The following is a 23,060-nucleotide window of genomic DNA, read 5'->3' on the forward strand; positions in this document are numbered from 1 at the left end:
AACAAAATAAATTATATATTTCATAACGTACGAGGGCAGATAAGGGGCAGAATATCATGCAAAAATATGTCATCAGTCATGTTGATGTGTCAATTGAATGTCACTTGACAGTTGGCATTTGTCAGTTGTCACTCATACAACAATGTTTTGCTTTGATATTTTGAATTTTAACTTTATTTTTGTTGTTTTGTGACAAGTCCTTTAATTATTAATATAAATAATTAATCTTTAAATAAAACCTTTGTAAATTTCATTACTTTGCTACGTGTAACGTAAGTAATTAAAAATAAATATTCCTTTTACTGCGACCGTGCTGTTATCATAACCCTCAGCGGTCTGCGCTATTATTTAAATATTATATATATTTTTAAACATACAAATTATTTACTTTAATTTATATATTATTTCATCCTACTTTTGAGTTTTGGCTTAAAACATTTACACAAGTTTATTTAAAGTTTAAACTCAAGATGCATGAGCAGTTCTAATAGTGATATAACTCTCATTGTTATCTTTTCAATTGTTATCTACAACTAAATAGCTTTGTGTAATAAGGAATTAGTTAGTTAATAGTGATGCCCTATATACAAAATACCAATTCAGAGCTGGCACTTAATTTTAACTAACCTCTTAGTTGTTTAAAAGTTTTCCAAGTATGTAGAGAAATATGTTTGGGAAATACACAGCAGCATCATGGAAAGATCTACCAAGTGGAAACAATTTTATTTGACAAAATTGCTGTAATATGTTGTTATACTTTTTACAACCTGAAGTACTGTTACAAACTCAAAAATTCATTAATAATACAATTTCATGTCAGTTAACAATCTCAGAAATAAAGCTAAAGTAAACAAGGGCAAGTAAATATTTATCATGTCAAACTCACAATCAACACAGTATTACTGTACTGTGTGTGTGATATAAATGACTTAACAACAAGTCTAATAAGAATTCTTGTTAAGTTATATATATTAAAATAAACACCTTAGTCTTAAAGTATTATGGGGAAATTTTCTGTTGTCTCTTTGAATTGATGTCCACTTGTGTTGAGGGGCTCCGAGTTGCCAGTGCAAGATTGCTACACTAGCAGCTGGTGTAGCAATCTTGCACTGGCAACTCGGACCCTAATATCCATTAATCCTCTTAGCTACAAGAATTGTTCATTACTGCTTCATGTATGATAGTATTGTGGGTATAAGTTATAATGAAAAATAATCTGAGCAAAATTGTTTGCCGTGAAAATTAAAATTCTAAGGAGCAAACACCTTTGTGGTTGTTACCACCATATAGGTCATATCTGCTTATATATAATGTAATTTACATGAATTTTCACACAGTCAGTATTTTTACTTTATTATACATACATAAAAGTCAGTCTAGACAGATTACAATATTTTTATGCAATTGTGTCATACAATGAACATTTATTTATATTTTGTTATAATCTGCAAAAACCTAATAAATTTGCCCGATGCAATTTATAATTTTTTCAATCTTTAGACACCACCTTAAATAGATCTTCAAAATGTCTCACTCAAACATCAGAGCAGAAGATGTTGACTATTCAATGAACATTTGCTAAATCTGAATGTTATTTATTTATCACGGAATTCCGCAATGTAAGACCTCATTCATTATTGAACTTGATGCCAATATGTTGCTTGCATTTATGAATGTCTGGATGAATAATACATAGTCATTACTCATCACCAAAATCGTCCTTACTCTTGTTTTTGCTTTGCTTCAGTGGTTGCTTTTTTGACGCCTTTGTCTTTTTCTTAATTTTTTTAGTAACTTGTATAGAAGCATCTGAATCTGAATTTTCTGAAATAATTGCATTGGTTTTCCGACTTGATTTCTTTGCTTGTATTGCAGTAGCAACAAATGCACTCTTTCTAAAGGCTGATTTGGCTTGGTTATGTTGTGCTTGAGTATTCCTAGGTATGTCTGTGAAACTAGTACTGTTCATGTGCGATATACTTTCTGATTTTGCATGTTTTAACCTAAAAATAAACATATTTTAGAATTATTTTAATGTTTCATAATGCTACAACTTTTTGAATTTTTAATTAAATGATTCTTACTTTCCCTTTTTCTTATTTGTTTTAGAAGTTTTATTTATAGGTTCTAATATGTCCTCAGTATTTGGCACTTTTACAGAAATTTTCTTTGTTTTGAGTTTCTTTTTCTTTTTCTCATCTTTGCTTCTCTTACGTTCATCTTCTAATTCTTCCAACTTTTTAGAACAAGACCTTTTGAAGAAACACATAAGAGATTAACTGTAACTGAGTAAATAAAATATATGCTAATGAGCAAAAACAATGAATTATTGACTACCAAGCTAATTGATGGTTATTTAATTCATTTAAAAGAAATACCTGAGCAAAGCTTCACTGTCAGTAAAATATGAATTCATAGCAAAACTGGAAATGCCCCAGGATAAAGGTCCTTTTTCCTCATTTTGTACTCCAGTCCAAATATTTTTCTTTAACAGATTTAATTTAACCTGTAATTCTGTTGGATTATTCCTGCTCTTTATTTCTGTTAAACACCTGTTACGGAAATACATTGAATATTTGGACTCAATTAAATTATTTAATAAAAACATAAGAAACATATGATTTTTTATACTTAGGAGCTGGTAAATGGCGGAATTGATGCCATGAAGCAGGTTTTAATTTAGGTCTATTAAGTGGCTCAGTTATCATTGATACACTTCTTGGTCTGCTTCCTTTTGAGCATTTTCTTTCACGATCTGAATTAAATGGTGAATCACTTGTCTGGAAATAAAATGTAAACCACATAATGGAAAATAAGGTTGATTTTAAAACAGTAGTGAGCAGCCATCAAAATTCAAACTCCAACTTCAAGAAAAAAAGAAATATATTTACCGGCACTGGAAAAACTTTCAATTCAGGTGGCATTTTCTTTTTTCTCCTTGGTTTTTGCTTTCCTGATATTTGTAGCAGTTTTCGCACTCTTCTTACGGGACTGATATTTTCCTCCAACGAATCACAATCTGATGAAGCGTCTGTCATCGCATCTGATGTCAGGTCAATTGTAGCTCTCGAAACCTATAATATAAAAAAATAATTTGCGTTATTTGCATAAGAAAATTTTGAATATTTAGTCTAATACCAAAATCAGGACCTGTAATGTTTCCCTTTTTGTTTTCTTCTTCTCTATCCTGTTTATTTTTTCTAGTCTTTGTTTTCGGGGTTTCTGTTGAAACATTTTTTTAGTTAATAATTTAATATTATTGCAAGTTAGCATGAGCATAGTAAGGTGGTATTTATCTTACAATATCAGTGTTAATAATATCAGGTAGGATAGGTGATGGCGGTGGTGCAATTTGTGTTTTGCTTGAACGCTCTTTTGGAGGGCCAGCTTCTGAACTGCTGCTAGATGTATCCCCTTCGTCACTGCAATTATAATCAAGAAATTTTTAACATAACACTTGATCGATAAAACTTTTAAAACATATTTATACTTTGCACACCTCGAATAATCTGATAAATCGATATTGGTCGGTTCATCAGCGTTAGAACCTTCTTTTAATAGACGAGTAACTATTTTCGTTCTTAATTTTTCTTTGCTTGGGTCTTCATCATAGAAATCAAGTAAAGTTTCGCAAAACGTTCGTCCGAGGCTCTCGTAATCTTGGGCGGAGAAATGTGTTGACATTCGACTACCCAGTTCTGTTCCTCCAAATGATGCTTCCATTGTATAACTGTTAGCAACTCCTAACATCCAAATTACAACTCTTGCTGTACCTTCTTTGCTGCGTTGAATCCTAAATTTACAATTTTCGAATGAAAACTGCAACATAAAAATTTTCTTATGAAATTGTCCATGTGTGTAAGTAATAGATTTATTTACTTCATATTACCTTATCAGCTGCATTTTTATGTAACATCAAAGGAAAAACTTGTTCCTGCAAACGCTTTTCGGAGTTTTTTCTGCTTTCGCATCCATAAATGAACACATTATGTTTCCTTGAATGAGCATGTAAATCCACATACATTGCCACCCCACATTCTTCCTGTAACCTACGCTAAATCAGGTTAAGAATAATTAAAAGTTATTTATTTCCATTTAAATTCATACCATTATTACCTCCGTATCATAACTTTGGTATGCCAAACGGGGGGGTAAGTTTCTCTTATTACGGTTCGATATTGCCGATTTAGGTCTTTTCCAGTTAGTGAACAACGGTTATTGCCGACTATGACCTGAAATATGGATTTTTATGTTTACTAAATGTGTTTAACGAATTCATTTTGTTGGACTATTTTTTTAATTGCTTTCAGTTTTATTCAGAGATGATTTGCTAAAATTTTCTTAAAAATGTTCAGTACTTACTCCATCCGGATTTAGCATAGGAACTAGTTTGAATATAAATTTTTCTCTAAGTTCTCGAGCTTGATTCGTATCTCCAGTTAAATAGTCCATAAAGCCTTTCATCATCCACGACGATGGACTTTCACCTGGATGAACTCGTGCTGTTATTATAACAGCCTTCTTTTTCTGTTGGGAAAGTTATGATTTGAAACATTTAGGCATTATTTTATACATTACAATAATTTAGGCACTTGCTATAGGTTCCATGAAATAGTAGCTATATAATCATTCTACATACTTTTGGTTCCATTTCAGTACAATTTTGCGGAGCTGTGATTGTCAAGTAATATACGTTGTTTCCAGCTAAAGTTCGACATAGAAGTCGTAATTTGGAATACATTGATTTGACTGGATGTGCTTGTAACCTCGATAGATATTCTTGTAAATCTGAATATGTATATGGATAACAATGTGCTATGTATACGGCGTCGTCTGTGTGCGGGAACTCTATGTTGAATGTCAAAGTATAACTAGGATATTGCTCTTCCTCCTCGCATCTGTAAATGTAATAAATTATCAGTGTTAAAAAACCAAAGCTATTTACAGCTAACCAAAGTTCTGCAATTTTTATAGGTTTCCAGTTTCATACATAAATGGTAGCTTACGTTGAGTCATTTTTGTAGTAAGCGATGTTATCACCGCAACGTCTCCAACCGATCGAATGTAATTGTGCGTCCTTCGTCGAGTATAATAAAGGTCGCATTCCTTCATTGTACAGACTTTCGGGTTTTGATAGATTTACTATAGAAAATCTGAAAGAGCGAAAAAAAGAATTGCACACTTACGTAATTGTTATGTGATGACTTGATGAGAGTATCCATTTTACTGCAGAACATGAGTTAATTTTGAGGTTTACAAACTCGAAAGTCTCTCCCCAAGTTAACCCGACTTTGCTCATTAAGTGAAGGTAGCGTATGTAGATTATGCACTTTTAAACAATTGGAAAAGTGTGGCCAAATTGCCTCAATGTTAATCCGAACCTACCTGTACATCATTTGCTTTTTGGTGTTGGAAACTCTGAAATAAAACCATTGCATGTGTCTGTTCGTGTATATATCAGTACGGAGGTGTAGTTCATAGTAAGCAGACGTTATTTTAATTGCTTTCGCCAAATTGCCGCTTTCAAAACGTGATTCGAACCGTAGTTCATCGTCTCCTCCTGCACTGGTGCACGCGGAAAGGAACAATCGAGATCCACCAACTGAGGAACGGCTAAACTGTAATAAGATAGAAAAAATACTGTAACATCATAGCCCAAAATCCAGCCAGAATACCAAATTTCTTTTTAAAAAAAAACAGTTGCTTGGAAACGCTACTTGTTTTCAAAAAAACAGTACAAAGATGAAAAAAGCTAAACAAAAAGAATCAATATAAGTAAGGATTTGCAAAGTGATGTTATCCCGGGATAATCAGTCTACGTAAATTCGTGGATAAAAGCTTGTTGTTTGTAAACTTACGTAGTTAACTGCACTCATTGGATAGTACTGGAAAATCACTGTGCCCGCTTCCTCTCCAACTGGTTGAGGTTTTAGCTCCTTTCCCGTAGCTATATAGTAAGGTTCAGGTGACGCTGGACTCCACATTATATGCTGTATTCTTTCCTCTACAACCTAGGAGTAAACTATAATTTATCAATTCAAAAAGGTAGGATTATTCAGCCAGACAAAAAGTTCACATTCAGAACTTTTTGTATAACAAATTCAAAATGTGTATTTAAGATAACTGTTTTCCTATGGATTGTTTTGGTAATTTTATTGGTGTAGAAAGCAAAACTGTCTTAGTTTGCTAGCGGGAAAAACCAAGTTTTACGGAGGAGCGTTTTAATCAAAAATAACTATCGGTATATTGATAAACTATTCTCACTTGACATTCTGATGGCCACCTTGGTGCTTGTTGTGGACAATCAAGTTCTTTCGGAAGTGCAAATAGATCTCTAGGCTCTCTAAGTTTTGCTGTCGTCTTAAAAGTTTTTATATCGGTATTTATTTCTAGTTGATTTGTTTTAATATTATTGTGAAGAAAGTTGGATATAAATGTTCCTGAAAAAAATACAATTTATGTTTATTTATTTTTTCCTATTGTTTTATTTATATAATTATAATATTGCCAGGATATTAAAAACGTGCGAACTCGTCACCTCTATTGCATACAGGAAAAAGAGAAGCTTGTAAAGTTTTCACTTGGTCTATATTCGCTATCAATAAATTATCTTGTAATACCGGGTCCCTAGTAGGGAGCGTCAACGTCACCGTTGTGTTTTCTATGAAGTCTCTCCGCTGTTCTTCTTGCTCTATCATCATTACGTTATGTTGTACACGTTCAAGTTGTTTCCACCATAACATTTTAGGGAAGTTGTCTACCGGTGATATTTATTTCGTTATTGGTTAAGTTATTCTCATCGCGTTTATATGTTTTATTAAATAATCTGTCACCATGGCTGCAAATCTGTTTAGACTGATAATAATCGTCAGCTTTGTCGTGTAAACTGGCGGGTGAATCGGCGCACGGAAGCGAACTGAGGTTTTCGTGTTCCAAAAGTTTATTGTGATTCCGAGACGAAAACCCTACTGATGGCATGCTTCGATCGCATAGCGCTTTATCAAGTGATTTGTGACGTCAGGCAGTATAAAGTTTGAAACCTATTAATTAGATATTGTTGCGTGGTTGCTTTTGACAATGTACCTACTGTTGAACGAACGCGATAAAAATAAGTACATTTATAAAATAAATTCAACTTCTGCCAAAGTAATATTTTAGAGTTATCTGACTGTTCCGTTTAAAATTAACAAGATAACAAAGACACATTTAAGAAACTAAATTGTATATCATGAGCATTTAGCTTACCTTTTTCGTCACTTTTCGTAATTTCTTTCTCCAATTTATTCCGTTCCATTAGAATTTTTCTTTGTTCACGTCACATTTGTAACAACGCATAGAAAACTTAGAAATATATTAAATTAAAAATCAGTGCAACAGCTTTCCTGACCAATCCTTTGCGTTCCCACCTTCGGACTGAATGCAACGTCCACCTATGGCTTCCCACCAGTAAATTCCTTTCACAGCTATCCTTTCAGACACTACTATGGGTATCTAGATAGCTGTAGGAATTATAATACCTAGCTTTATTCAAACGTATAAGACTAATTTTCCCCAATTAGAAGTAAAATTTTATAAGTTGCCATATTTGTTACGGTCACACAACAGTAGATTGCTTAAAATATTTTAAGCCAATTTTTTATTTTTACCAAAAGTGAAATATAATTATTATTGTTCGGATAACTTGAAAATTTCCACGGAAGTTATCTAATTACTGATACGTAGCATAAGCGCTTTCAGTTTCCCTGAAACCTGAAAGGTGACTGCACTTCCGCGTAATGTATGAACTTGTGTGGAAAGGTTCAATTCAAAGTTTGCTGCCGACTTCGTTTTTAATCGCTAAACTTTTTACAGATATACGAACAACAAGAAGTTCCGAATATGAAATTATAATAAACTTTCCTTCTTGCTTTTAATATTTTATCATCAACTTTTGATTTATTAAATGGGACTTTTTGATACAATCTCGTTTTTGCAAGGCTTCTTTTGATGATAATGAAATATTTTTGGCAGTTTACCTTACCTTAAATATGTGCCTAGTAATAAATAGGAACTTGAACTTTTTTACAGTAATTGGTCCATTCACACATTCTGCAATTTTGTATTTTGACCTGAATAGTACAATATTTTCAATATTGTTCTTTATCGTCAAACCTTATTGGAGCAGCGTGGTGGATTTCAGCTCTTTTCGTATTCGGAGGAAGCCTGTATCTCATCCGTGAGTTCTAAATTTAGGTCTCTACTTTTCAGCAAATATTTAGCCTTGAAATAATAAAATAACAGACAGATATAATCGTTTCAGCATATCTAGCTTAAAATAGCCTCTAAATAATGATAAAATGCTTTTGGAATTGTATACCGAATAGATAATTTCTTTGTTACCGCCTACGTTGCCGCATTGGTATAGTTCACTAAAAGAAACGAAAAATGTTTGCTAATTTAATGTCATTTTAAGTAGTTGACTTGACATTTAATTAACAATTTTACTTTGCCAAGTACACAATGCCTGATCCAATAGCGTGCGACAAATTTTACCTCTACGATGTAGTATGGAGAAAAAAATTGCAAATGCTTATGCGAAAACTAGAGGTAGGTATATATATGAGTTTGAGTTTCGGTGGATCTTTTCTAAATTGGAGCAGGTCTAGGGGCTTTCTTTAATGAAGCTTAGGTTGCGGTTACCGACCAAACCAAGCGACTAAGTTCTGCTACGAAACTGTGTCTGTATAGACTCTTTTTTCAATTATAATTATGTTTCCAAAAATATTAGTTAATTATTCTATGTTATAATTATTAGCTCGTCTCTGTGGTCTTTTAAATTCTGATATTTGGCAAAAATAGGTCGCCAATTGGGGCCAAGTTTATTAAGTTATATCTATTAGTTGCCAAGGCAACTGTGCTAGTTAGTCGATATACCTTGCTGGCGATAACAAAGAAATTACATTTCAGGTAAGACAATTGAATTATATTTAGATATATTCATATTAAAATATTTCACAATAACCTTGTGAATGTTTAATGTCTTAGGGCGTGTTTACGACAAACTTGGCTGCTTAGCATAATCTTTAATTTTGATTTTATAGATATGGTACGTCGGTTACGTACGAGGTTATGCTGAGCTAGAACCAACAATTTTCAGTTCTGTTTCAATGCATTCTAACGTGTTTTTAGTCTCCCATTAGAATGTGTGTGAAATGTTTGTGAATCTTCACACACACACATTTCGCTCAAACTAGAAGATTGATTCAAAAAATAAACGACCCGAACTTGAGCCTCACGCTGTAAGGCAAAAAACCATAAAAAACCATAAACTTTCGAGGAACGAAAAGAAACATCCCGGAAAAAAGGGAATTTTTATATTTTCTATTCAATAACGGATTAGTATTCATAAGCTCTTGAAATTTTTAAATTCACGATTTCAAACAAGAATAAGATACATTGTCGTTCAAGAGATTTGAAAAATCTATATATTTTGCACAGGTTTTAAAGTATACTAGTATATTAGTATATAATATATTTAACATCACACTATAAACGCCGCTGCGGAGCCGAGCAAAACGAAAAAGTAAAAGAGAACGCTAAGCGAAATCGAAGTAGGTACGAGCACGAGCGGGCAGTGCGACGCGGTTGGTCGGATGCTAAACGTGGTTTATAAATAACTAATTAAGCAACAGCACGAGCGGGCAGTGCGAAGCGGTTGGTCGGATGCTAAACATTATAAATAACTAATCCGATTTCTTTTAAATCAAACGATGGATGAAACAGTGGGGAATAACTAGAATTTATATTTTTTGTGGGAATGTTAAGTTACATAATAGATATATCCTTTAACTGAAAACTCGGACAGACGGGCAAATTGCAAATAAAGTCTAAGACCGGACTTCGCTTGGTTAGTAAAATAAATAAATAGGTGGTTGTAGACAAAATTTAGCGGCGAAACAATATTGTTTTTCTCTCGTGAGCCCTCAATTATTACATTTCAAAAGGCAACGGACTCGGCTGGAATGTCATAGTGTTCTTATTTTGTGTAGGGTAAGTATTTTAGTCAGTCGCCAACTCGGTTGTTTTAACAGTGCGTAGACCTTTTGTAGGGGTCGTAGGATATACCGAGGTGATTGGCCGCAGCCTGGCACGGAACGGTGCGGATCGATTTCTTGAGACCGCCCTGTCGTGTGTCACTCATCAATGAATCGTGCAGTACCTACTATGTCTCTATATTCGTACCCCTACCTGAATAATTATACTGAAAATACCATTGCATGCGCTTTTTCTTCTTCGATCATATTTTCATGATTGTATACTCAAATGCAGCGGATTTAAAGCTGAACTATGATTTGTATATTTTCATTATATAAGAGCCTACTGACTTAGGTATATGTATTTATTTTTGTAAGCTTTATAAAAAAAAAATACATAGGTATATGCGTGTTATAATAATTAATAGTAATAAACCATCTAATCATCTTAGATCAGGGCGCGTTTGGAACACTCGTAGCTTTAGTTTTAAGTTGACGAATTCCGTTATCGCCATCCACTCACTTCTATGTCATATTTTCCATGTACTTAATATACGCATCAAATGAGCCATCTATATTTGAATAAAGAATTATCAAAGTCAAAGTCAAAGTCAAAAATACCTTTATTCAAGTAGGCCCATAGGTGGCACTTTTGATGCGTACATAAGAATTACACGGTAGTGAGATGATGGCGATAACCACATTCGTAAACTTAAAACTAAAGCTACGAGTGTTCCAAACGCGTCCTGGTCTAAGAAGCCCACAACAAACTTAGCCGGGTGTTTTTTTTATTATCACCATCTCACAATGTCATTTTAAATTATCAGAAGAGCAACCTGGTTAGAGCAATACTTTACACCCAAGCTTTATTATCGATTACGTAGTCCTTTATACTATAATAGGACTTTTCTATAAGCTTACGTTTAATACAAACTTTGAACTTTTTAAGAGACATCTCCAAGATGTCAATTGGTAGTTAATTGAATTTGACTTTGACATCGGTGGTACCTAGGTAGTTTCATCATCTTCACACTATGAATATTCCACTACTAGGGAGCTTTTAACAATTATTATAAGAGGTTAGTCATAATTTGTCTTCCTCTCTGGCCTATAAGCGCCGTGGATTTATAAGGGGCAGGTGCTGGTTCGATCACCGACAGAGACTATTGTTGAAGAACGTGGGGATAGGACTTGGAATAATACTATTTTTCACTTTTTACATTTGACATATAATCGAGAAGAGTTTCCCCCTACAACTACTTGATACAGAATGAAATGTTTCTACTTTTATACGGCTCAGGTACCGTTTACAATGTTGACAACAAAACGAACTAATAAATAATATTTTATGATATTAGTTTCCGGTAAGCTATTTCACAAAATATATTGTTATTATTCTATTTGGAAAACATTAATTATTTACACAAGTATTATTACGAATTATTTAAAGCAAAATAGTACTTTTAAAGCAATTCTATATTAATGAATCTTGTAGTGACGTCACAACATGTTTATGGCGTAGCGTAGGTATCAGCCAGGGGGAGCAACCGCTAACACTATAATTTCAGATTTTTTTCAAATCTAGTCTAGGCTTCGAAGGTTAGCCCGCTTCTATTTTAGTCTGCGTCATCATTTCACCACCATCAGGTGAGATTGCAGACAAAAGCTAACTAAAACGTATCGTAGTGTAAAAAAAACGATGACTCGATTTGCTTTCCGGTGCAAGAGGGTAAAAAAGCTTATTTCCTGCTTCAGGGCTAGACAAACATCTACAAAATATTTCTGGAGGAAAAAAATAAACTAAACCATTTAATCCGAGCACTTGAATACATAATATGCAAAGGGTTTAATCTTTAATTGAATTATATCTACATACTACTATCCATACTTTATTGTTAATGCGTGCGAGTCTGTTTGTTTGTTTGTTACTATGTTTGGTTGAACTACGAGTACTACGCTGATGTGTCAAAATTCTGTACAAAGATATCTTGCGTCCTAGAGAAGGATAGATCCTAGGGATGGGCACTTTTTAATACGCTAAAACTATCGGTTCGCGCAAATATTAAAAAAAACGTGGACGATATTTCGGGCAACAGCTTTTTTATCAGATTTCCTGTCAGATGAATAATTTAATTTTTGAAACAAAATCTTATTATTTAAAGGTCATTACAAAATGGGTCGAAAAGTAGTAGTAGCAGTATGCACGCTAAATCAATGGGCTCTGGATTTCGAAGGAAACTTGAATAGAATTCTGCAATCAATCCAAGAGGCCAAAGAAATGGGGGCTTTATATAGAACGGGACCAGAATTGGAAATATGGTAAGTAAACCTTGGAATTAAATATTATTAAGCTTTTGTTTCGTTTTGTTAATCGTGCTTACCGAATTGGGGTAGAAAGCGGGGTTTCCGGATTTTGGGTTCCGGGGTTCCGACACAAACACAAAAAGAAAGGAATTAATGAAGTTTAGACGATCGAGATGGCGTCATAGAGTAATTTCGTTAATTTCACAAAAATAAACATTTCACTTGATCGAAAGGCAGGAAAAGTGGCCGTCCGTCTATCGAATACACGTCTCAATATTATCAAATTCAGGAAGCGCAATTAAAGAACCCACACTTAGGTTGTAGCTAAAGCTTGAAGTAGATATATAATATGTTTAGTACTTTAATAAGACCCTTTTTATAGCGGATATAGTTGCGAGGATCACTTTCACGAACCAGACACATTCCTTCATAGCTGGCAAGTAATAGCGGAACTGCTAAAATCACCAACATGTAAAGATATTCTTGTAGATGTTGGAATGCCAGTTCAACACAGAAATGTATCCTATAACTGTCGAGTTGCTTTTCTCAATAAGAACATTCTTCTGATAAGACCGAAGATGATATTATGTGAAGATGGCAACTACAGAGAGACACGATGGTTTTCTGGTTGGACAAAGGTAGGTCAGACATAAGTACATAATAGAATTGTAGTCTTTGAAACCGCATTCGAATGTTTCATTATGTTACAGGAACGTCAAGTGGAAGATTATTACTTACCACGAATGATAACGGCAATCACTAATCAGACTACAGTTCCTATAGGTGATGCAGTAATTTCCACTAGAGACACATGTATTGGTTTCGAAATTTGCGAAGAGTTATGGAATCCTCAAAGGTAAAATCGTTTGTTTTTTGTAATAGAAATAGATAATGAAGTGTTGTTCTTATATTCGGCTGTACATTGCACTAAAATACAATTTTCATCAGATCTTTACGATATTCAGAAAAGCTCATCCGATGAGTGGGTCCAGATTTAACACATTTATCGAGCAACTTTGTTTCTGAATTTAACTTGATTGATTGATTGGGTTTCTAGTCCCTCTCGTCTTGGAGTAATCCTATTATTTATCTGTATAAAAATATTATTAAATTAAGCCAAAGTATTAGCTATACTATAATACATATACCAAAATAAATTCCGTGCAGTTAGTTTTTAGATTAATAAACTAAGTATTCATTTTCAGTCGACATATCCCTATGGGCCTCGATGGAGTTGAAATAATATCAAATGGCTCTGGCAGTTACATGGAATTACGTAAAGCGTACGTTACTGTAGATTTAGTTAAAAGCGCTACATTTAAGAGCGGAGGAGCGTATTTGTTTAGCAATTTGAGGGGCTGCGACGGGCAAAGGATCTATTTTAACGGTTGCTCATGTGTTACAGTAAACGGAGAGGTTGTTAGTCGTGGTCTTCAATTTGCACTACACGATGTTGTAAGTACTCCTTAAAGCATTTAGTATGTACTAGCTATTACCTGTGTCTTCCTCCACGTAGGCAGGCAGCATTTGCTTCCCAGGGTACAAATGTCCCCGTGTTTAATATGAAAATGTTGCCCAGATTGATAATGCTTTATATGGAAAAAAATACTTTCTTAAAATGGCCTCCGGACCACGTGTAAAAAGTATCTTACTTACATTTCCATATATGGGCCGAATTTCATCAAACTCGATGCCACGGTTGATGTAAACATAGATGATAAACAAATAAACCAACACACTAACGCATTTATAATGCTAGGAAGAGTTTGTGGACCTGATAAGAAAGCTCTGTCACTCAGCGGGCGATGGAGATGTATCTCTACTCCAATCAGAAATCGGCATAGCTCAGCGACTTTCGGAGCTGATGGAGCAATTATACAAGTTACAGCATAGCACGCTGCTCAGAGCATGGCTGGATATTGTAGTCCCAATCAGCTGGAGTAGCGATCCCACTTCTGAAAGCAGCGTCGGTTGACCTCCACTAATAGAATTGACAAACGACATCGTAGAATCATCGGAATTCGGAAGTCACTGGTTACAGGTGGTGCATGACTGTGTAATTAGAAATTCTATGTTAATCTACGTCTAGCAATGGAAGTATCACTTGATATGATAATTTATTGATGTATCAGGTAACTTCGTTTTGGACTACATTGTAGATGACCAATGGCCGTGACTTTTCTATATGCTGTAAATTTTTTAAGATACGTGTTTCTGATTTCCTCTATGAATCTTGGTCCCCGGTTCTATTCCAAGGAGACAGTTTTTCTGTATTTCCTCAAATCATATGTGGTTAATCCAACCAACTAATAATGAAATTTTAGGAAGTGATAACAGCCACAATAGATTTAGAAGACATACGATCTTATCGTACAAAACTCCGCTCTAGGAGCCATTTGGCCACCTCAAATGTACCGTTTCCTCGGATTCCTGTAGATTTTGCATTATCCGATGATGAAGACGTACATCTCACTATAAGCCCACCGATCGAATGGAAATATTTGACACCTGAAGAAGAAATAGAATTAGGTAGGTATTTATATATATTTAGCCTGAGACAGAAGTTATAAAGCTTACTTCAGGATTGCCAATAATATTGTTAAGTGACTTATTTTCAAATTTCATTTCATTTATAATATCCTTTGTTTTATATGCATCTTTAATCATTATTGCTTGTTGCCAAAATCTATAAAAAAAAAATTATAGACATTTTTTGAGCTTAAATACTTTAGACACTTGGTTTAAGCACATGTCAACGATAATCAACAAAGATTGAACATATTTTTAGGTCCGGCGTGTTGGTTGTGGGATTACCTACGGAGATCAGGACAGGGTGGATTCTTCCTTCCGCTAAGTGGGGGTGTGGACTCTACTAGCACGGCGTGTATTGTTTTCTCTATGTGCACACAGATTTGTGAAGCTGTACAGAAAGGAGGTAAACTTTTGCCATAGCATTCCATAACGATTCCACTGAACACCGACTATCATGAGATTTGCACGCTCACATTCGAGAGAGTATGAACTCGTGTAAAATAGACCTTGACCGTGTTTCAATATTTGCAAAACAATTATTATATAACGACGGCCCATTGGCGCAGTTTGCAGCGAGCCTGCATTCTGAGTCAAAGGCCGTGGGTTCGATTCCCACGACTGGAAAATGTTTATGTGATGAACATGAATGTTTTTCAGTGTCTGGGTGTTTATCTGTATATTATAAGTATTTTATGTATATTATTCATAAAAATATTCATCAGTCATCGGAGTACCCATAACACAAGCTACGCTTAATAAGCGGCTAGATGGCGATGTGTGTATTGTCGTAGTATATTTATTTATTATTATTTATTTCTTTATTTATATTAGTGAAAATAATATTCAAATAATATATGTGTATTAATAAACGGGGGTAAACTTCTCCTATTCCATATTCGCGTGCTTTAGCAGGTGGACACATTAATTATATTCTTTGTCAGGGGATATAATGGGGGGGATATAATTTTTGTCTCTTGTCCGTACTAGCCCTGCTGAGGGCTTATTTGGAGTCTGTTAATTTTTACGACTTTTTTAGAGAGTCAAGTTTTATACGATGTTCGCAAGATCCTCTGTCAAGCAGACTACACGCCTTCCGACCCGATGGAGCTTTGTAATCGGCTACTTGTAACGTGCTACATGGCGTCGGAGAACTCTAGCCAGGAGACTAAACAAAGAGCCTCTCAGGTAAATAAGCGAGCCTCTCAGGTAAATAATCCGTGACCAGTGGCGTGCACTGGTCACAGATTATTGCTAACTTATATAACCTATAACCCTAACTTCATTAGGGTAGGCGGTGCTTTTGTGAATGTACGAAGTGCACGCCACTGGCTGTCACATCTTCATATTGCCTGCGAAAGGTGCAGATATCCTTTTTGTAATTGAGTGTATGCTTTTATAATATGATTCCTTAGGTAATCTTTAAATTTATATGTAAGCAATAAGACCTTGCTGCATGGTTGTTTTTATATTGGCAAGGTTACTTGGAAACATCCGTCTAATGTCTTACAGGATGAATCATGATCATAGCAACCCATTAATGGCCGAGGAGGGGTTAAATCAGTAGTCCACTACCCTGGCCCAGTGCGGCTTGGTGGACTTCACACGCCTTTGAGAACGTTTTGGAGAACTCTTAGGCATGCAGGTTTCCTCATGATGTTTATCCTTAACCGTTGAAGCAAGTGATATTTTAATTCCTTAAAATGCACATAACTTAGAAAAGTTAGAGGATGGATAATGAATGTGAAATTTTATAATGTCGATTTTGGAAAAGAGCAACTAACTGTTGAGTTTTTTGCCGGCTTTTACTTGTTAGAATGTGACTTCCAACCGGCGGTAGAGTACATTTTAGACAGACAATATTGACATTCAAAAAGTCAATAAAAGTAAGCATACTTGAAATAAATTCATTTTCACATTTTTCTTTATTTTTGCCAGGATTTGTTTTATTCTTTAAATGCACCTAGTAGGTACTTCCAAGACAAATTGTGTGATAACTTTATTATGACAAATTATTCTTAAAAAAAGTTTCTAATCGGTATGTTCCTTGTAAAATATCGGTGTCGTTTAGGATCTCTTGTTTTCTAAAAAAATTAAATTAACTTTTACGTTGTAAATTAAAAATTTGTTAAAAAAAACGTGCACATACCACGAGTAGCGAATGAACGAGTACCTATGTAGAATCTAGTGGTAGAACTTCAAAATAAAATAGACATAATTCGTGACATACCTAAAAAAGAAAACGAAATGTTTCTGCTTTTGTAGTTATTTAGCGAACTGTTGGACATACTACTTACTCTTAAAAATAGACAATTTTAAATTTAAAAGTGCTTTCACTGGATTCTATATAAGTACACGCTTACTCGCTTACGGACATTATTTCACGGATATTTTTTATAAACGAGGTAATAAAAAATGTCTTATATTTTTGTGATGATAAATAATCATCTGTATATTTGCAGCTTGCCAGTGAAATAGGTAGTTATCACTTTCCAATAGTGATTGATTCCGCTGTTAGTGCGGTAATAGGTATATTCACTACCGCCACTGGACTAGTACCAAAGTTCAGGACCAAGGGAGGTTGTCCGCGGCAAAATCTTGCCTTGCAAAACATTCAGGTACATTCAACTTTCATATCAAAAAATGTATTATTTGACATTTCTATCTAAAAAGAAATTAGTATCCTTTTGCCATATAGTATGACTTTTACTATAAATATCAATGTAATTTTATGAAATCTCTAGAGATAGACTTTTTGAGATCAAATGTCTCAATGTGAAAAATTGGTTTTAAACTTTTGGTGTTTAAAACCCATTGCCAAAATGTATGTGAAACTAGCTACCCCTAATAGTCATCATTTATCCAAATAGAGTAAAAAATAATAGTTTATACTCTTAAAAGTGCTTTCCAAGTTCCAACGAATAAAAAGAAAATGAATAAGTTTGACTCATCCTGTTGAGTACTCAAATTTTTAACGAAAGAAGGGTCCTCAAATTCACAGGTATGTAAATCTATGTAAATTTATGTAAAGATTTACATAATATCTGTGAATTTTAAGATCCGCCTTTTTAAGTAGCACCGAAAGACGGATGGACAATTAATTGAAAGTGCAAGATGACACACTACTTAACCCTGAGACCTTGATTGGATTCATCATCATATCAACCCATTACCGGCCTACTACAGGGCACGGATCTCCTCCCATAATGAAGAGGTTAAAGCCGTAGTCCATCACGCTGGCTCAGTGCGGATTGGTGGGCTCGACACGCCTTTGGGAACATTATGACGAATTCTCAGGTTTCCTCACGATGTTTTCCCTCACCGTTGGAGCAAGTTATTACAAATCGCATCCCTACGTGGTCGATATCCCGCGGGCGGGTACGAAGCGCTTCACATCTTCGTTTCGGATCCGCACCGATAGGATCTGGAAACACCCTTCCAGCTTCCATTTTCCCAGAGCCTACAATATGAGTACCTTCAAATCAAGAGTGAATAGGCATCTTCTATGCAACCGCCCTCCACCTTAGGCTGCATCATCGCTTACAATCAGGTGTGTCAGTCAAGCGCTCGTCTATAAACATAAAAATAAAAAGCAAATACCTACCTAATATAAAAAAGAGACCTAGAGGTGCTTCCTGGGATTCTTAGACCTAAATGCTTCCTTGTATTTTGGATTCACAGGCACGCCTTCGAATGGTTTTATCGTATTTATTCGCACAACTAATGCTCTGGGTGCGCGGAAGACCGGGTGGTTTGCTTGTACTCGGTTCATCGAACGTAGACGAGGCACTTAGAGGATACATGACAAAATACGATTGCTCGAGTGCCGATGTGAACCCCATTGGAGGAGTATCTAAGACAGACTTAAAGTCCTTCCTGCAGTACGCTAAAAGCCGGTAAATAATATATATTTATATAATAACTAGCTGTTGCCCGCGACTTCGTCTGCGTTTGATTTTGTTTTTAAAGTCTTCAGTATCGCTAAGCCTTAAATGATTATAGTAGTATATATATATATATATATATATATATATATATATATAATATATAAAATAAAATTGCGACTATAATTAAAGATCTAAGCTATCCTATCTCTTAAGTTGGACCAGACTGCTCACGGTGTGCCCATTTAATTCAAAATCGGTTAATTAGTTTAGGAGTCCATCGCGGACAAACATCGTGACAGGAGATTTATATATATTAAGATTAAGTGGGCAGGCAGTGGGCAGCAAACCTGTTTTCTGAGACAAAGGCCGGGGATTCGATTCCCACAACTTAACATTGTTTTATCTGTATGTACTAAATATTTGTGTGTATCAAAATATTCATCAGTTATCTTAGTACCCATAACACAAGCTACGCTTACTTTGGAGCTATATAGCGATGTGTGTATTTTATAAATTTAAAATGCATATAAAAATTTTCGGAACCGACTGGATTTGAACCTGCGAATCTCGGGCCAATCAAAAATAAAAATAAAAATATTATAAAAAAGATGTGTTTAAATGTGAATGTGTTATTTTTAACATGTGAAATGCGAAGCCGTCACGTTTTAAAAGCTAGACATCCAATGTGGAGTTATTATTATTATAAGTTATTATTATATTTTAATCTTTACTGCACTAGAAAAATACAATACGTACTTATGAGGCAAACATAATACTAAGAATTATCTACTAGTCAAACTTGTTTGTTTGTTTGAAACTTAGAAAAGAAAATAGAGCGTGCAAAGGCGGTGTTATCACGTTTAGCTGCGCTTTTTATCAGGATACGTAAAAAATAAAAGAATGGGAAATATATAATTTGTATAGAATCTTCGCGGTTTGCCTCGTATTGGTCTAATTTTTAATTTTCATATAACTGCACATGCTTCGATGTCGTACACAAATATCATCATTGAACATCATGTTCCTTATAAAAAGAAAAACCCAACCGTGGTCTTACACTTTAACGTTTTATTTTTGTTTATCACTATTAGTTATTAGATATTAATACAATATTTTGTACAGAGGTAAGACAGTTAAGTTTTAACAAGAAGACCAAGCGTCAAAGATCAATCAATGGTCAATGTTTCGTTTGTTAAACAGATTCTTCTTGCCGTCACTCTCTGAAATACTCCAAGCGCCACCAACGGCGGAACTAGAACCGCTGACCGATGGTCAGATAACACAGACCGACGAACAAGACATGGGAATGACATACGCAGAACTGTCCGAGTTCGGTCGCCTGAGGAAGACGTACCACTGTGGACCATTCAGCATGTTTCAAAAGCTTGTTCATAAGTGGAATGGCAAGTGTACGCCGCAAGAGGTATGTCATAGTGCAATACTTTTCTAAAAATAATACGTTAAAGTTTTTATGGATTAACATGATATATATATTGTACCTTTTCTCCTTTATTTTAATTGTGTATATGTTTTTCATGCTTTTTTTTTAAATTTGGTTTACAATAAAGTGTATTTCATTCATTCAATCTTTATATATAAAAAAAATCAGAAAAACGTGTGTGTACTTTTGTACAAGCGTTAGAAGTTATACTTCTTTGGCGTAACAAAATAAAAATCTTTTCAAAAATTTCGTTTGTAGAAAAAAGGAGACTAACAATAGAAAAAAGGTATTTAATGGATTAAAAGTTTTATTATAACGGATTATTTAGTTAAATAAAGTTTATTTAAATATCACAAACAAATACATATCATGAATACAGTTGTCACGAAAAAATACGTAGATGTCCCTAATTTTACTTTGTTTGTGACTGTAAGACTTTATTTTGTGACGGTGTGCGCGCGCATCGTGAAAACTTACTCTCGTAATTTTTCTCTAACGCGCCAAAAGAAGTATAATTTCAAAAATATGTTATTTTTGTCAATGCAGAGGCGATAGTGCGAAGTTTTAGGGGGGCTGTGTGCAATCATTCGCCTTTATTATTTCGGAGCTATGTGCGTTTTAAGCAACTCTTATAACGGCAAAGGAAAACATAGTGAGACTAAGCAGATGGTGACTGGGAAAAAATTGCCTATAAACAGATTAAATACATCAAGACAACAGATCAACACTTGTCTTGATGTTTTCCTTCACCGTTTAAAGCTAGTGATATTTAAATTGCTTCAATTTAATCGTACATAGTGTTGCAGGCCGGGGCTCGAACTCGGTCTCCTCGAAAGGAAAGCCGAAGCCTGACCCACTAGGCGATCCGGGTATTAAATAAAAAGAGTTGGGGACAAATTTTCAAATTGTAACATTCCAAATATTTTAATTCTAGGTAGCGGAGAAGGTGAAGCATTTCTTCCGCTGTTACGCCATCAACCGCCATAAAATGACGGTTCTCACACCGTCGTACCACGCGGAGACCTACAGTCCCGACGACAACCGATTCGACCACCGCCCGTTTCTCTACCGTGTCCACTGGAACTGGCAGTTCAAAACCATCGACGACACTGTAAGTGACTTAATTAATCCCAGGCTGTAAAGAATAATATCGTCGCACACCTTCTGCCTCCATGGTGCAGCGGTGAGTGCTGTGGTTTCAACTTGGAGGTTCCGAGTTCCAGCAGGGCAATTTGGTAATCTATTATTTCCGAATTTTCTCTGGTCTGGCCTGGAGGCTTCGGCCGTGGCAACTTACCACGCTACCGATGCAGACGTGCCGCTTAGCGATTTAGCGGTACGATACGATGATTCCGGTACGATGCCGCTTGGAAACCAATTATATATGGGCTAAATATAACTGCCATACTCCCAAACAGGTTAGCCCGCCAACATCTTAGACTGCATCATCACTTTCCAGCAGGTTAGATTGCATTCAAGGGTTAACAGGTAGTTTAATAAAAAAAAATTAGCAATATTATATAGGAGATACAATAAAGAGTTAATAAATAAATATACTACGACAATACACACATCGCCATCTAGCCCCAAAGTAAGCGTAGCTTGTGTTATGGGTACTAAGATAGCTGATGAATATTTTTTTATGAATATAATACACATAAATACTTATAATATACAGATAAACACCCAGACACTGAAAAACATTCATGTTCATCACACAAACATTTTCCAGTTGTGGGAATCGAACCCACGACCTTGGACTCAGAAAGCAGGGTCGCTGCGCCACTCGGCGTTCAAAGTTTTGTCGTATTTGTCTTATTATTTTGTACAAAAATCGCATGATAGATATTTCTTAGCAATATTGTCGGATTTATTACCCATTTGATTTCTACATAATTAGATAAGAGAGTATTTTGGTGTGTCCTGAAAACTTTGATAATTTCGCTTGCGCGGTATTAAGATTGTAGCGATTACCGGTATGGGTTCTAAAGGGAACGATTTCGTAACGTTTATTTATCCTAACTGACGCAGCGAAAAAAAAAACGGTTGTTTAAAAATTTGGGTTCACAAGCTGTTGGGTTGTCAGTACGAATTGCATTGTTTTATACCATCGTTTGGTTTCAGGTCGCTCAAATGGGAAAGGAGAAACGTATCAAGCAGGGTGAAGCTAATACAAAACCGGAGTCCCCGTCGAGTTCAAACCCAAACATAACCCTTAACTTTAATATGCGAAGGGATAGAAAGGGAGTATTAATTTAAATTAAATTAAAGCAGCACAATTATAGAAAAAAAAATTGTTGTGAAATTTTTCGTATTTTTTTTGGCGCAAAGTTAGGGTTCATTCAATAGTGTACTAGATTTGCTATCTCATATAAAATCTTCTGAAAAGCAGATATTTTAAATGCATACAAAGTGTCTAAGACCAGTGGCGTGCACTGGGTTTCTTGCGAGGGTATGCATACGGCAGTAAAATTGCATAAAATGGCCAAAATCCTCCTTCTATACGAGTTATATATAAATTTTAGGGTAGGCAGTGCTTTTGTGCATGTTTAATACATGCACATTCACGCCACTGTCTAAGGCACTATAAAAAAATCCTAAAAGCAATACCGAGTAATCTTACTACTATCGTGATATGTTTACAGATATCTGCTGTGTTTAAGAATATCGAATAGATTTAATAAGATATTCCGTCACTTATATTGCATTTCTGGACCTTAAGCTTACTCTCATTGGTTTTCGCGAAAAAACGTTCTCGAATCGTGGGTGTAATAAGATCTGTCGGCCACTTTTTGAAAACTGAAAGCACATGTAGTATATTATTATTGATCGATAGGCAGTAATTGGCGTTAATTTCCTATATTAGATCCTTAATGTGATGATAAG

The 23,060-nt window shown here is 35.0% G+C and overlaps 2 protein-coding genes across 4 annotated transcripts; one reads left to right on the forward strand and one right to left on the reverse strand.

Annotated features, from left to right (window-relative positions):
• The first annotated feature begins 208 nt into the window (after nt 1-208).
• LOC120623879 (glutamine-dependent NAD(+) synthetase) lies at nt 209-22,612 on the forward strand. Of its 3 annotated transcripts, none has more exons than XM_039890155.1 (13): nt 209-276; nt 12,176-12,332; nt 12,700-12,955; nt 13,028-13,173; nt 13,523-13,772; nt 14,642-14,846; nt 15,106-15,252; nt 15,886-16,034; nt 17,309-17,464; nt 18,528-18,742; nt 19,934-20,156; nt 21,109-21,285; nt 22,299-22,612. In XM_039890155.1, exons 2-13 carry the CDS (start codon nt 12,187-12,189, stop codon nt 22,431-22,433), a joined length of 2,205 nt encoding a protein of 734 aa, XP_039746089.1. In that variant the 5' UTR covers nt 209-276; nt 12,176-12,186; the 3' UTR covers nt 22,434-22,612. The 3 variants fall into 3 exon arrangements, with proteins under 3 accessions (XP_039746089.1, XP_039746091.1, XP_039746092.1); XM_039890157.1 differs by having other exon boundaries at nt 217-272; XM_039890158.1 differs by lacking the exon at nt 209-276 and adding an exon at nt 8,126-8,215.
• LOC120623927 (cytosolic carboxypeptidase 2-like) lies at nt 1,700-6,743 on the reverse strand. The gene is given in 17 exon segments (XM_039890221.1): nt 1,700-2,003; nt 2,085-2,279; nt 2,379-2,552; nt 2,632-2,780; nt 2,892-3,074; nt 3,151-3,222; nt 3,302-3,422; nt 3,500-3,819; nt 3,890-4,049; nt 4,117-4,232; nt 4,363-4,527; nt 4,640-4,898; nt 5,007-5,153; nt 5,386-5,618; nt 5,859-6,011; nt 6,265-6,440; nt 6,539-6,743. Coding segments are annotated over 17 exon segments (3,132 nt in total).
• Nucleotides 22,613-23,060: the final 448 nt, after the last annotated feature.

Source organism: Pararge aegeria, chromosome 5 (genome assembly GCF_905163445.1).
Source record: "Pararge aegeria chromosome 5, ilParAegt1.1, whole genome shotgun sequence".
NCBI lineage: Eukaryota > Metazoa > Arthropoda > Insecta > Lepidoptera > Nymphalidae > Pararge > Pararge aegeria.